The sequence below is a fragment of the Dama dama genome, chromosome 1, assembly GCF_033118175.1.
Source record: "Dama dama isolate Ldn47 chromosome 1, ASM3311817v1, whole genome shotgun sequence".
Classification (NCBI taxonomy): Eukaryota; Metazoa; Chordata; class Mammalia; order Artiodactyla; family Cervidae; genus Dama; species Dama dama.
In genome coordinates, this window is record NC_083681.1 from 73,121,087 (window position 1) to 73,136,825 (window position 15,739).

Sequence of the window (15,739 nt, forward strand, 5' to 3'; positions counted from 1 at the left end):
AGTGAGATAATGCAGGTGATGTGCCGTGCCCAATATGAGGATGGCTCAGATGGTGGCTCAGAACCAAGAGCCAGCGTGGCCTTCCTGGAGACAAGCCTGGGCATGGGCGGTCTCTGGAAAGAGCACAATAACCATCATCTATCCAGTGCTTGGGGCTTCCTGGGTGGCACTACTGTTAAAGAACCTGCTTGCCAATGCAGGAGACTTAAGACACGCAGGTTCAGTCCCTGGGTCAGGAAGATCCCCTGGAGGAGGGCGTGACAACCCAGTCCAGTATTCTTGCCTGGAGACAATCCCGTGGACAGAGGAGCCTGGTGGGCTACAGTTCATAGGTTCGCAAAGAGACGGACACAACTGAAGCGACTTAGCACTCACGCACTCCCTCGGGCATCCAGCGCTTAACACCTAAGCATGGCTCTTACGTGAGTCATTTCATTGAACCCTCTGGGCAGCCTGGCAAAGCAGCTGTGGACCATCAACACCCTTGTTCTACTGATGGAGAAACTGGAACCCAGACACGGTATAACCTGACGGAGCTGGCCCAGCTGGCAAGTGGCACAGTGGAAATAAACACGGGACCTCCGATTCTAGAACACAGGCTCCTAACACCCTGTTATCCTGGAACCCAGGAAAGCCTCCAGGTCTTAAGACTTTCAAAGCGAGGCAGGGTGGGCTGAAGTGCTGAGGACAAGTTCAGGACCCCTCGCTTCCTTCCAGCCTGGGCACAGACGGTGCGTACTTAAGGACTGTGACCCAAGCAAGGGAGCAGGTCCTGGGGCCGCCGTGTCCATGTGCGCTGGGGTTTCAGGGCCCTACTGGCGGTCTCCAGGTGGGGTGACAACTCCAGGATTGTCCCAGTGCAAGGGGACAACGCTGAGTGATGAGGGCACGGCTACTTCCTCTCTTTTCTGCCGACAACCATCCACCGTAACAGTGCCCACGATGGCCAGGGCCTAGAGATAGCAGATAGCAAGGTCATTATGGCGAGTTGGTCGTTCGTGGATTCATTTACTCATCGGAGAGCCGTATACCAACACCGGTGCTCTCCAGGCGTCGAGAACACTGCCCGCTGGATCCCAGCTGATGGTGGTGATCCAGCGGGGACACAGCGGCTCCGGGACACACTTCTGCTGGGCCCTGTGATGTGGGTGGAGCCAGGAACCGAGTCTGGAAAGCAGGGTGCTGGTGGGCAAGCAAGGGCAGGGCTTTCCAGATACAGGGAGCTCAGCGTGTGAGGTTCCCGAGGTGAGAGGTGTCGTGGTGAGTTTGGGCAACATGGAGACATGCAGAGAGTAGCACAGAGCAGGGCTCTGTTAGATTCCAGACCCCCAGCCCCTGGGTTTTCAGATTTTGATAGACCTAACACCTTCCCTCCAATCATGCTCCTTTATTGCAGCTAAAAAGTAATGTCCCTTCCCCTACTACCCATGGGAATGAGAGGCAGCCCGGTCCTGGGCCCCATGGGGTGGGGACAGCCAGCCAGGGATCCCCAGGGACTTCAGGATTCCCACTACTTGGACAGTCCACCTGGGGGAGGACCAAACAAGTTTCAACATCGATCTTCTTCAAGGGCTGCCAAGTACTGTTGCTCAGAGCGCACACTGCACAAGGGGCCACTAAAGGGTGCCATTTGCACAGAAGGCATGTCTGTATGTTTATTTGTTCCATATTTGTGTTACGACCTTGTTGGCTCCAAAGGTGGATTGTTGGGGTGTTTATTATGAAAAATGTCTGGTTTATGGCAGTTAAGTTCCTCGGTCTTATGAAATCAGTACATTGCCACCATTGTGTGATAGATGGAAGGGTGCCTCAGAGAGTGGTCAGCTGTCCCCTTCCTACCTGCCCTTGGGACTCACAGGTCTGCCCCCTTCTCTCTGCAGTTCTTCTTGTTCATCCTGATCATCTTCTTGGCAGAGCTCTCAGCAGCCATCCTGGCCTTCATCTTCAGGGAAAATGTACGTACCTGGCCCTGTGTGCCCTGGCCCATTCATGGCCAGCCCCTCTGTCCCCAGAGGGTCTCACAGAGTCGGCATCCTCTCATCCAGTGGTTCCAGCTTCAATCACAATCCACCACCCCAATGAAGCCCCACAGCCCAAAAAGAAACCTGCAAGCCTGTCCCTGCAAGGGTTTTCCAGAAGGTCAGAGTCAGAGGGCCTTTAAGGGTCTGCACTCTTTCCAAGCGTCTGGTGCAACCCCATCCCTGACTCTAGAATCTTCCATCCTATGCCTTGCCCAGCACTGGCCCAGCAGTAGTAGTTTCATAGTCCAGGGATAGTCAGAGAGGCTGCCCACCCCCCACCCTACCCCCAACCCCACGCAGAATCTGCACCAAGCAGTTGAACAGGGCAGAGTCCTCCTGGACGAGGCCCTGACAGGGATGCAGTTTGGGCCACTTGCCCCCAGAGACCATCTTATCCCAGAGGCTCCAACCACCGGAGGCCCCACCCTTCCCTGCAGGGGGGAGCAGGGTGATCAGGCCTCCGGGGAGTATTTTGAAGATAGCAGTGACTTCCAAGGGCTTCTTTGGAAACTGCGGCTCTGCAGAGATGGCCTGCTGCACACACAGTGGCTTCTTCAGGGCCCAGGACACAGCGCATCCACTCGGTTCTGTCTGAGGAACAGCTCAGGGTTAGGGAGTGGCAGGAGGGGTGAGCTCCCCACTGTGGACCCGCCGCCCTCTGGGAAGAGCTACAGTACCAGTGGAGGTTCCCCAGTGGCTTGCTGAGGGCTGTGTGGGTGGTCTGCGTGTTCATGCTGGGGATCTGACGATGCAGGGAGGCCACAGGTCCTTAGAGGTGAGGGGTGGACCCCAAGGACCCACCCCAAGTTAGCTGCTTAGGAGGAGGGTCCCTGGCACTGGGGCCCAGAAGCCTTCCCCCACCCTCCCCCGGAGCAGATCAGTGGAGAGGCCAGGGAAGGGGGCGCCCGCCGTATCAAGCTGCCATGGCCCTCAGCCCAGCCCCTCCCTCTGCCTCCAGCTCACCCGTGAATTCTTCACCAAGGAGCTCGCCAAGCATTACCAGGGCAACAATGACACAGACGTCTTCTCCGCCACCTGGAACTCCGTCATGATCACAGTGAGTGGCCCCAGGGATGCTCCGAGCCCTAAGAGCCCTGACACCCAGGGGACCCATTGTCTGGCCTCTGGAGCCTTGCTCTTCACGCCTATGCAGATGTCAATAATCAACCAGGCACTGATCCGCCCAGCCCCGGCCCAGCCTCAGAACCGGCATCCATCCGCACAGCATCTTGGGCAGCCGTGGCCCACCAGCCACAGTCCGAACTCAGGGTGAAACCTGTTTGCCCTCCCTGTCTTGAGTCCTCAAGCAACTGTAAGTCATCAGTGATGGTAACCATAGCAACTACTTACTGAGTGCTTAGCGCCGGTGAAGTAGGAATTGTTACCACCACTCTCATTTTACCGATGAGGACACCGGAGGCTCAGAGAGGCTGCCTGGCTTTCCCTTGGTTGCCCAGGAGGAGCAGCTGGAGCCCGCTCCCACCTGGGTCACGACTCCCCCCACTACACTGCCCCACACTGGCCTGAGTCTCCTCACTCTCATACCTGGCTCCGGCTCCTATCCCCCGCTTCTCTTCGCTCTCTCCTAGTTTGGTTGCTGTGGAGTCAACGGGCCCGAAGACTTTAAGTATGCATCAGTGTTCCGACTCCTGACTTTGGACAGTGATGAGGTGCCGGAGGCCTGCTGCCGGAGAGAACCCCAGAGTCGGGACGGGGTCCTGCTGAGCAGAGAGGAATGCCTCCTGGGAAGGGATCTGTTCCTGAACAAGCAGGTACCAGGCCCTGCTTCCCCTGGCAGAGGAGACCTGTCCATCAGGATTGGCTGGCCAAGCTGGGTGGGTGGCAATGTGAGCCCAGAAGGTCTGAAGGCACTCAGGGAATCCCGTGGAAATGTTGGCTGTGTTGTGGGACTCCTGAACGGGGGCTAAGGAAGGCTCCATTCATGCCCCTGAGATCCAGCCAAAGGGGTTAAAGGATGAGAATGGCAGACAGTCCATCAGTGGCATAGACCAGAGGAGTGGGCATTTTGGCTGGGGTTCAAGGGTAACTAGGAGTTTTCTAGTGTTCCAGGTAGAACACTCCCTGAGCTTCTGGTAATGCAGGTCTCGAGAACCAAAACCAGAATTACACAGCAGGGCCCCTCCTCAGCTGTGCACTTTATTTGGGGGAAAACTCACATTTGTCATGTGGAAGCACCCTCAGACCCCAAGAGAATAAGGTTTCCCTGACCTCAGCCTCCAAGGTCAGGGAAGCTCCTAGACTTCTTGGCTTCTTTTACAACCCAAGGACTTCATCTGTCTCGGAAGAAGCCCTTTCCCTTCCTGCTATGTCCCCTCCGGGAGATACACAGTGCCCTTGACCTTGACCCCCCTTCCTGCTGACCAGTTCCCGCACTCCTCAGGGGGATGTGCGAGACCAGGCTGGGGGAGGGTGGGGCAGTGGGGGGAAAATGAGGGCAAGCTGAGCCCCACACCCCGTGCTTGATTTGACCTTTGATGAGGCTCCCATAGGAGAGCTCTGGATACCTGGGGCCACAGCGGGGGACAGGAGACAAAGCCCCTGTTCCTGCAAGGCTTACAGTCTGGTTAGAGGAAGCAGATAATAAGCAAGCAGCAAGCACATAAGAAGTCATAATCTCACATGAAATAATCATTTCCCTATAAAGAAAATAAAACTGGATGATGGGCTAGAAGGGACAGAATGGGATGGCGGTAGGGCTTAAGGCAAGCCTCTCAGAGTCCCCCCAGGGAAGAGGAGAGTTGGGCTAAGGCCTGACCCTGGCCATCTGATGAGACTCTTTCCAGCTTCAGCTTTGCCTCATAAACTCAGCACCCTCTTCCCCTGCACCTGCCCATGTCATGTCAAAGGATTCCCCAGGCCCGGAGAGTCACATTCCTCCATCCCTTATGGTCCTCTGTCCCTGCGTTGAGTGAAAGAGACCTAAGTAAAGAAACAAAGGTCCCAGGACAAGGCTGCTGTGAGCTGGGGGCAGAGGCAGCCACCCCCAGGAGTTAGGTCTCAGCCCTGAGGAGAGGCTGCAGAGCATCGGGGAGGGGGGGGAGTTTCAGGCTGTGATGTCAGGCAGACCTGGGCTGTCAGAAGCTGTGTCACTTTGGCCAAGACTCACTCTCCAGACCTCACATTCCCCATGCAGTGGCAGAGACGGCTGACTGCCCTCATGTTCAGTTCATGCTTCCTCCTTGGAAAGAGGAGGTTTATAGACCCAGTGACCATCAGGTAAAGCTGCTCTTCCAGCCTCCCTTGCAGCTAGGCCACATGGCAAGTTCTAGCCAAAGGGAGGAAAGCAGAGGTGATCTATGCAACTGAGTCATGTCCTGCAGAGAAAGTGCTGAGCCCACCCCTTCTCCCTCTCATCCCCAACCCCCAGCTCGTGATTGACAGCCATCTCAGACCTTGCAGAGGAAGGTGATCCCCTAGAATATCCAAGCATCAAGAGAGAAGGTACCTAGGCCACTGACAACCTTATGAAGCAGAGCAGCCAGCAACTCAGGGGTTGATCAGTCAGTTCAGTTGCTCAGTCATGTCCGACTCTTTGTGACCCCACGGACCACAGCACGCCAGGCTTCCCTGTCCATCACCAGCTCCCGGAGTTTACTCAAACTCACGTCCATCGAGTCGGTGATGCCATCCAACCGTCTCATCCTCTGTCGTCCCCTTCTCCTCCCACCTTCAATCTTTCCCAGCATCAGGGTCTTTTCCAATGAGTCAGTTCTTTGCATCAGGTGGCCAAAGTATTGGAGTTTCAGCTTCAGCATCAGTCCTTCCAATGAATATTCAGGACTGATTTCCTTTAGGACGGACTGGTTGGATCTCCCTGCAGTCCAAGGGACTCTCAAGAGTCTTCTCCAACACCACAGTTCAAAAGCATCAATTCTTTGGTGCTCAGCTTTCTTTATAGTCTGACTCTCACATCCATACATGACCACTGGAGAAACCATAGCTTTGTCTATGCTTTGATGAAGACAGGGGTTGATAAAGACAAACAAACTTCTACCAATAGAAGTTTGCCTGCAGCCACACCTCTCTCCTAAAGCCACTTCTGAATTGTTTAGGGAGGTTTCTCATGGGCCCTGTTCTTTACTGGCTTCATCCTCCATTACACTGCCTCCTTCCATCTCCCGGGCGTGGCTTTGAAATTGAAGCTCATCAGAGAGGTCCCTGTGCAGCTGCATTAGTTCCATGACTCTTCCCCAGCTCCTCATGAGGACTGCCTGAGCCTGACTTCTGGGATTCCTTTTCTGAGACACTAGCATCCCCCTGAGCACTCTTCCTTTTAAAAGCTTCTGCTGAGGGACTCTCTCTGTTTTTTCTCCAAAGCCTACTTCCCTAAATCCCAGGGTGCATTTCTGACTTTGTCTCACATCCTCATCACAATGTTGAGTCAGTAAGCAACATATTTGATTCCAAGTAACTGAAAATCTACATTAAGGCAAATGCCTTTGTGTTTCACACACAGTAAGAATTCTGGAAGATGGTGGCTCCCCTATTTATCAATGGCTCCATCATGTCAGCCAAGGTCTAGTCTCTGTAATCCTTGCAGCCTTTCCTTGTGCTTAGTACTTCATGGTGGCAAAATGGCTGCCATGGCTCCAGACATTCCACTCATTGAAGATGGGAAGAAACTTAAAAGGCGGTGCCAGCTTCTTTCCCAGAAACCTCCCTAAGACTTCTGCTTAGAAGTCTCATTGGCCAGAACTCAGTCATATAGCTGTCAGGAGCTGAGGCAGAGGGCACTCATCCGTGGGTATTGAGTTAGTCCGTCAGCCCTGTTTATCACTGAATGCCAATGAAGAGAAATGAGGAAGTCCCCAAGGAATGTGATCCAAAATGAAAAATCAGGCTCCTCCATAGGTATGAGTTGAATCCACCATGGCAGCTTCTACTGCTCATTCCTCAGCCTTCCCTGGGTTAAGATAGTCTTATGGGCAAGTCAAGAATGTATTTCCCTGCTTAGAAAAAAAAAATCAGGGGTTGTCCCGGGAGATGGTGACCTAGCTAGACCTCGATCCATCTATTTTCAGGAATAGAGGAAACCATCTATTTTCACTTGTCAGGGTGGTCTTAAGTCTTCTCGCCCCATAGCATCACTGATTCTTTCCTTTATCCTCAAGGATCCCCACCTGCTTCCTGGGTTGTCGTGAGTATGGGTGTTGCTGTGACTCTCATAGACATAAAGTTCTACACTCTCATCTTCCTGACAAGGGAAAACACTCCAGCCAGAGAGGGCGAGCAGCCTGTGCAAAGGCCCTGGGGTAGGAGGGAGCATGGTGTGTCCCAGAACCAAGGGAAGGCCAGTATGGCTGGAGTACAGTGAATAAGGCAAGACTAGCTCCAGGCAAGGGTATCAGCAGGGCCAGACCATGCGGTGCCTGTGGACCCAGGGCAAAGATGCTGGAAATGCAAAGAAGCCCAAGTTCTATGTGGGGCTGTGGCCATGTTGGCTCTCTGGCTGCTTACTGGCCAGGGGTTAGAGATGGGCCTGAATAGACAGGAGGGATTTGTACACTGGTCCCAGTGAGAAACGAGGATGGGTTAGACCAGGATGACGGTAGAGGAGACACAGAGAAGTGTGTGGATCTGAGAAAAGAATCAGGAAGTAAAACGGTGGTAGATTGACTTTGGAGAAGGGAGGATGAGGCGGTGTTGAGTGACTTCATAGGTTCTGGTTGGGGGAGGACCTCAGATCTGCCCTGGGGCGTGTGGAGTGGGCCTGCAGGCAGTAGGCAGCTGGACTTGCAGGGCTCGGGGGAAGGTCCATGCTGGACATAGAAGTGTGGCGGTCTTCGTGGTGGCCCCTCTGGCCTCTGTCAGATGAGGTTGGGAGGGTGACTGCTGCAGGGAGTCAGGGTGGGGGCAAGTTCCCTCCCTGCAGAGATGGAGCGGAGGTGCTGGCGATAGCAGCACAGCTCAGGCACACAGTCTGGTGGCAGAGTGGGGAAGGATGGTCCCTGCAATGTCTCCCTGGGCGGGGTAGGGGGTCAGGGCTGGGCATCCGTCCTGAGCGGGAGGAAGAGGTGATACCCAGGGGTGCTGGCTGGAGTTTGGGGCCCTGAGCCAGGGACCCCGCCCAGGGGAGCAGGAACCAAGGCTTCCTGATATGACTGCTTCCCCTTAGAATAGAGCAGAGAAGAAGCTTGCACTCCCCTTAGTACAAACCCGCTTCCCTGCCTCCACGGCAGTGACCCTGAGCCAGTGGTTGTCTGCTCCCTCCTTCCATTCCTCTTCCTCGAGGGGCTGGAATGGGGACTAAGTCAGAATAAGCACATGAGGCCCCAGCAGAGTCCTGGCCAGAGGGGACACTCACTGGGTCCTGGCGGCATCTCCATCTGCCCCCTGCCCTGGCTTCTCTCCCTGAGGGCGTCTCAGTGGCAGGGCCTCCGTCAGCCAAGCCATCTACTTAGTTCAGCCCAGGGTGAACCTTTGGTGTCAGAGCCCGACAGAGGGCAGATGAGCAGTTAAGGCCCCGGGTGCCCTGCCCGCAGCAGGCGAGGGGTGCAGGGACAACTTCCCTTGGCCAGATAAGGTCCCTCCAGGCCTAAGAAGGCCCCCAGGCCCAGGTGAGGCATGTGAAAGTCAACATCAAGTTCAGAAGGGGGTTACTGCTTCTCCTATCCCCTTATGGTACAGGGGTGCATGCGTGTGTGTGGGGGGTCCACTGATCCCCGGGATTGTACAGGGCAAACCCAGTTCTGCACTCAGACATCTCCCACCCCCAGGCTGTGCTCTGAGGGGCCCAGAGAGAGAGCACATGGTCCTAACAGGACTGAGGGGTGGGTCCCTGCCAGCACTGTTCCACCTGCTTTATCTGTAGCATCTCATCTTATCCTCATACCAGTCCTAGGATGTAGTTAGCCTACACAGGCCCCAGTCTTTGGATGGGGCAAAGGAGGCTGAGAAAAAGTAATTTCAGGCACACCTCAGAGAGACTGAGGGTTCAATTCCAGACCATTGCAATGAAGCGAGGGACCCAATGCAGGGACCCCAGGTTTAATCCCTGGCTGGGGAACTAGATCCCACATGCCACAACTAACACCTAGCACAGTCAAATAAATAAGCAAATTTTTTTTAAAAAAAATGGTTTTTACACTACCGTTTAGTCTGTTACGTGTGCAATCACTTTACATCAAAAGAAAAAAAAATCAGTATGCATGCCATAATTTTAAAATTCTGTATTTCTAACAAATGCTCAACGTTATCTGAGACATCAGCAAGAGGCAGTGTGTGCTAAGTCGCTCAGTCGTGTCCGACTCTTTGCGACCCCATGGATTGCAGCCCTCCAGACTCCTCTGTCCATGGGATTCTCCAGGCAAGAATACTGGAGTGGGTTGCCACGCTCTCCTCCAGGTTATCTTTCCGACCCAGGGATCGAACCCACATCTCTTATGTCTCCTGCATTGGCAGGTGGGTTCTTTTTCACTAGTCCCACCTGGGAAGCATGAGGTAGTAGTAACATCAAAGATCACTGATCACAGATCCCTGTGACACCTCTAATAAGGATGAAAATGCTGAGAGTGGTGAGAATTACCAAGATGAGGCACAGAGGCATGAAGTGAGCAACCACTGTTGGAAAAATGGCACCGACAGCCTTGGTCAATGCAGGGTTGCCACAAACCATCAAGTTCTAAAAGCATACAATAACTGTGAAGTGCAATAAAACGAAATGTGCCTGTAAGCTCACCAGTAAGCAAGTGGCTGGTGTTACCTGTGTAACCACTTTTCCCCGGATTACTGGTGCCTCTCGACTGGGTGGCCCCTCAAAGCACATCGTGAGTCCAGGCTGTGTTGGGTAGAGGGAGTGGGGCGTGGAGTATGGTGGCAGAAGGCGTGGTGGGGGGCAGGGAGGAGGTGAGTGGCAGCCTCGAGGAATGATGGGAGGCTGGGAGGCTGGAAGCCCCTCTCCCAGGCTTCTCCCAGGCTCCTTCCCTTCCCTCTGGAGCAGGCCTGCTTGCTGCTGCTGCGGTTCTTTGTTGGGGTTCTGATGCTTTAAAACAAGCTAAACAAAGCAAGAGCTCCCCAGGTGGCGCTAGTGGTAAAGAACTCGCCCGCCAATACAGGAGACGTAAGGTAATACAAACGGCCGGGAAAAGAAGAGGCGCGAACGGCAAAGGAGGAAAGGAAAGATATTCCCATCTGAATGCAGAGTTCCAAAGAATAGCAAGGAGAGATAAAAAAGCCTTCCTCAGTGATCAGTGCAAAGAAATAGAGGAAAACAATAGAATGGGAAAGACTAGAGATCTCTTCAAGAAAATTAGAGATACCACAGGAACATTTCATGCAAAGATGGGCTCAATAAAGGATAGAAATGGTATGGACCTAACAGAAGCAGAAGATATTAAGAAGAGGTGGCAAGAATGCACAGAAGAATTATACAAAAAAGATCTTCAAAACCCAGATAATCACGATGGTGTGATCACTCAGCTAGAGCCAGACATCCTGGAATGCAAAGTCAAGTGGGCCTTAGGAGGCATCACTATGAACAAAGTTAGTGGAGGTGATGGAATTCCAGTTGAGCTCTTTCAAATCCTAAAAGATGATGCTGGGAAAGTGTTGCACTCAATATGCCAGGAAATTTGGAAAACTCAGCAGTGGCCACAGGACTGGAAAATGTCAGTTTTCATTCTGTGAGGCAAGCAGAAGTAACGCAGCTTAGATTAGGAGTAGGCCTTCCTACTTGGTAAGATTATCAGGCCACCTGGATACAATCAATCAGCTTTCACTTAACACTGACCACTGTTTGCCAATTAGGAACGGGGCGGAAACCCCCCCAGGAAAGTCCCGCACGCGAAAGTTTTAACCAATGAAATTGCTTTGCAAACTTGTAACCAATCCGCTTAAACCAACTACCAACGGCGTGTGCTCACCCTATAAATTTGTGTAACAGCTTGGGCTTGGGGCTGTCTGACCCGCACCACTGCGTTGGATGCGGCAGGAGCCCTGACTCGAGTCAGCAATAAACTTCCCTTTTTGCGAGTTGCATTGTCTTGGAAGCCTTCTCTCTTCCCGCTCGGGGATTCGGACATCGGGCATAACAATTCCCATCCCAAAGAAAGGCAATGGCAAAGAATGCTCAAACTACCACACAATTGCACTCATCTCACACACTAGCAAGTAATGCCCAAAATTCTCCAAGCCAGGCTTCAACAGTATGTGAACTGTGAACTTCCAGATGTTCAAGCTGAATTTAGAAAAGGCAGAGAAATGAGAGATCAAATCGTCAACATCCATTGGATCATTGAAAAATCAAGAGAGTTCCAAAAAAAAATCTACTTCTGCTTTATTGACTATGCCAAAGCCTTCCACTGTGTGAATCACAACAAACTGGAAAATTCTTCAAAAGATGGGAATGCCAGACTACCTTACCTGCCTCCTGAGAAATCTGTATGCAGGTCAAGAAGCAACACTTAGGACCTTACATGGAACAACAGACTGGTTCCAAATCGTGAAAGGTGTACCTCAAGGCTGTATCTTGTCACCCTGCTTGTTTAACTTACATGCAGAGTAAATCATGAGAAACCCTGGGCTGGATGAAGCATAATGAAGATCACCGGGAGAAATATCAATAACCTCAGATATGCAGATGACACCACTCTTATGGCAGAAGGTGAAGAAGAAGTAAAGAGCCTCTTGATGAAAGTGAAAGAGGAGCGTGAAAAAGTTGGCCTAAAGCTCATCATTCGGAAAGCTAAGATCATGGCATCTGGTCCCATCACTTCATGGCAAATAGATGGGGAAACAATGGAAACAGTGAGAGACTTTATTTCTTTGGGCTCCAAAATCACTGCTGATAGTGACTACAGCTATGAAATTAAAAGACGCTTGCTCCTTGGAAGAAAAGTTATGACCAACCTAGACAACATATTAAAAAGCAGAGACATTACTTTGCTGACAAAGGTCTGTCTAGTCAAAGCTATGGTTTTTTCAGTGGTCATGTATGGATGTGAGAGTTGGACTGTGAAGAAAGCTGAGTGCCGAAGAATTGGTGCTTTTGAACTGTGGTGTTGGAGAAGACTCTTGAGAGTCCCTTGGACAGCAAGGAGATCCAACCAGTCCATCCTAAAGGAAATCAGTCCTGGGTGTTCATTGGACGGACTGATGCTGAAGCTGAAACTCTAATACTTTGGCCACCTGAGGGGAAGAACTGACTCATTTGAAAAGACCCTGATGCTGGGAAGGAGTGAAGGTGGGAGGAGAAGCGGACAACAGATGATGAGATGGTTGGATGGCATCACCGATTTGATGGACATGAGCTTGAGTAAGTTCCGGGAGTTGGTGATGGACAGGGAAGCCTGGCATGCTGCAGTCCATGGGGTCACAAAGAGTCAGACATGACTGAGCGACTGAACTGAATTGAAAGTGATACAGGTTTGATCCCTGGGTGAGGAAGATCCCCTAGAGGAGGCCATGGCAACCCACTCCAGTATTCTTGCCTGGAGAATCCCTATGGACAGAGGGGCCTGGCGGAGTTGGACCCGACTGAAGTGACTTAACACAAACACAGGCAAACGGAGCAAGGGGGTTGGCGGTTTGCGTCCTGCCCCAACACGGGCCGCAGGCGGACCCAGGGTGGCCCCAGGCCTGGCCGGCTGCATGGGGCTTCCCTGCCGGCTCTGAAGCCACCTCCAACCACGCTGGGTTCCAGACCAGCTGGCCCGCGGGAGGGCGCCCTTAGGGCCCCAGCCACACAGCGCTTGGCTGGGCTCCCAGTCAGCTAAGGCCTTCTTTCCTTGTCATCCTTGCCAGGCCTGGGGTGTCTCAGCCTGACCATGGCACAGGCCTTAGAAATCACCTGGGGCATCTGCTCACCACGTAGGTTCCTGGGCTCCACACCAGACACCACCCCCGACCCTCCGATCCAGGGTCCTGGGGGTGAGGCCTTGGCATGTGTATTGTTAACTACTTCTCAGATGATTCTGACATACCGTCGGCCCCAAGAACACTGCGGATCCAGCTCACCATGCTGGGGGGTCTGTTCGTCTGGGAGCATCCTGTATGTTTGCAGGGTGCTCAAAGAGGGGCCTGTGGGGGCCTTCCCTGCCCAGCCCCCATCAGCCTCCAGCAGGAGGGTCCCGTGCCATCTGCCTGGCCACTCGGCCCAGATCAGGTCCTGCTGTCACCTGCCTGAGTGCAGCCTCATGGTGTGTCATTTCCACTTCCAGCCAGTGAGGCAGAGCTTCCGGGTGACGGACAATGGGTGTGAGCCCCCAAGAATCACCTAAGAAGCACCCCCAAATCTCAGCAGAACCCAGACACAGCCAGTGTCACCAACAGGGACCAGGCGTGATCCCCTAACCCCCACCTGGCGACTCCTTCCCTTGCAGGTCCCCTGGCTGGGCCCAAGGAATATGCGGATTCTCCTAAAAGAAAGAAAATTCTCTCTCTTTAAAAATACATTCATTCAAAGCAAATACCACACATCAGTCTCTGGTCAGCATGGAGCAGAGGGAGGGAGCGTGGGCTCAAAGATGACCAAGGCGTGAGGCACTCAGGGTCAGATGGGGCGGCAGTCACATGATGGTATGTTGTCCCCCTCTTTCTGTCTCATCCTTTCACTGGCTCCATCTCTGTCTCAGTCCGTATATCCTGAGGACTGCCTGAGAAAGCAGTAATAGCATGGGAATTCAGTCCATTTAGAAGGGGTCCTGTGAGAGCTGGGCTGGTCCTGGAAGGCTGCCTGGAGGTGGTGAGGTATGTGCTAGATCTTGAAGAATGGACTGGCTTTCCTTAGGGCAGAGGTTGCAAACCAAAATCCTGCTGCCAGGCTGGTAATGGGGAGGAGTAGAGAGGGTGGGTGTGGGAAGATAGAAGATGGTGGGGACTGCGAATTCCCAGGGGGTACCTGTCCCCAGGGAAAGCCACGTAGAAATGACGGCCTACCTTACTGGATCTTCTGATTTTTTTTTTTTTTTTTTTTTTTTTTTGAGAGCAGAAGGGAGTCCAGACATTTATTGCAAATTTTCCAATATTCCCATCAAAAGAGAAAAAAGGGTCTGTGTCGGATTGAGCAGCAGTCAAGCTGGCCATTTTCAGCCCCACCTTAGGGGCTAGAGGGCCAGGTGGGTCTATGGTGCCAAGTTGCTGCATTTAGGGGCCTCCTGCCGCCCAGCCCCTCCCCGCTGAACTATCCCAACAGCAGTGGGACAGGGTAGGCCGGCTGCTGCCTGAGCTTTGGGGTCACATGCCAGTTCCCACGCTTCACTCCCCAGTCGGGAGGCTGGCCCCTGACCCCTGTCCCTCCTGGCTTTGGCCTCACCTCTGGTCCTTCCCCCGCAGGGCTGTTACACAGTGATCCTCAACGCCTTTGAGACTTACGTCTACCTGGCCGGGGCCCTGGCCATAGGGGTGCTGGCCATCGAGGTAAGTGAAGGCCCCCACTTCTGCAGTTCCCCAGAAGCAAGACACCCTCACAGGGTCTGGGGCAGACCCTCCCATAGCCTGGACCCCCAGCCTACCTCCAGCTCCCTAACCCAGGACCCAGTGAGACCCCGCTTTGGGGACTATGGAGTGATAAACTCAGCCATGCCTGTCTGTTCCCTGAGTTGTTATGGGGCTCTGGACACATCTGAGCAAGTCTCCGGGCAATGGGGGTAGACAGGCCCTGAAAGTCACTCGCCCCCAACCCCTGCACCCCACCCAAGGTCCAGAGTGAACTCTGAAGGATCAACGCAGCTGATTTGAGGGAGGGGCTACAGCCTGTGCTTCTAGATCAGGCCTCTTCTCTGTGGGATGTTCAGAGCCCGTGGGGCCTTGCTAACCTCACAAGTTGCAGATGGAGACCCCAGCGAAGATCAGAAGGGCGCTGAGCCCCCGTAACAGGAAGGCCGCTGCAGATGCTTAGAGCCGCCACTAGGTGGCGCTGTGGTCAAACGGTGGCGCTGCCCCCTTCCTTCCACCCAGCCCTGTCTGGGATCTCAAATCCCCTGGCCTGGGAGGTTGCACAGTTTTGCCTACGCCGGATGATCTGAAGAAAGGGGCGGCCAGTCCTTGGCCAGCGGGGAAAGGGAATCAGGCAGCGCAATTCTCAGCCTACACCTCCCACCTAGCACCATAAACCTGGACTTGCTTAGCTTCTTACCGTGTCCTTTGCTGTTGTTCAGTCGCTCAATTGTGTCCGAATGTTTGGGACCCCACGGACTGCAGCACGCCAGGCTTCCCTGTCCTTCACCATCTCCCGAAGCTTGCTCAAACTCGTGTCCATTGAGTATTTTGTCCTGCAGTCCTAGAGCAGTTTTGTGGAGACTTTTGAGGATGGGGAGATGGATTTATTCATTCACCCATTCATTCCCTCATCAAGCATAGATTGAGCCCCAGCTGTGCACCAACACTGTTCTAGGTGAACAAGTCCTCTCCTGGGAGGAAACAATGATCAGGAAACATAGATCAGTACCAGGCCCCCTGGGAAATCGCAGACACGCGTACTCTGCAGGAAGAACACGGGCTTCTGGAGTTCAGCTCCCAGATCTGCCTCTCCCCGCACACAGGATGCCTGAGCCAGTTTCCTTATTTGCAAAATAATGCTAAAAGCTGGCTCCTACAGCACTGTGGACATCAGAGGTGGTGGGGACCCTGTGACAGGGGCTCATTAAGCAGTGTCTGTGTTCCCAATCTGCTGCCCTCACACCCAGCCCACAAGCCCAGCTGTGTGTCGGGGGCGGTGGGCAGGACCTCAGACAGGGACGGTTACCATATGCCTCGCCTCC

At 53.4% G+C, this 15,739-nt stretch overlaps 1 protein-coding gene across 1 annotated transcript in view; it reads left to right on the top strand.

Moving 5' to 3' along the window:
* TSPAN18 (tetraspanin 18) overlaps positions 1-15,739 on the top strand; it is a 200,409-nt gene that overhangs the window by 180,623 nt on the left and 4,047 nt on the right. The window contains exons 7-10 of the mRNA XM_061152269.1: positions 1,881-1,955; positions 2,980-3,078; positions 3,611-3,793; positions 14,313-14,396. Coding sequence (XP_061008252.1) covers positions 1,881-1,955; positions 2,980-3,078; positions 3,611-3,793; positions 14,313-14,396 — 441 coding nt within the window. The remainder of the gene's footprint in view (positions 1-1,880; positions 1,956-2,979; positions 3,079-3,610; positions 3,794-14,312; positions 14,397-15,739) is intronic.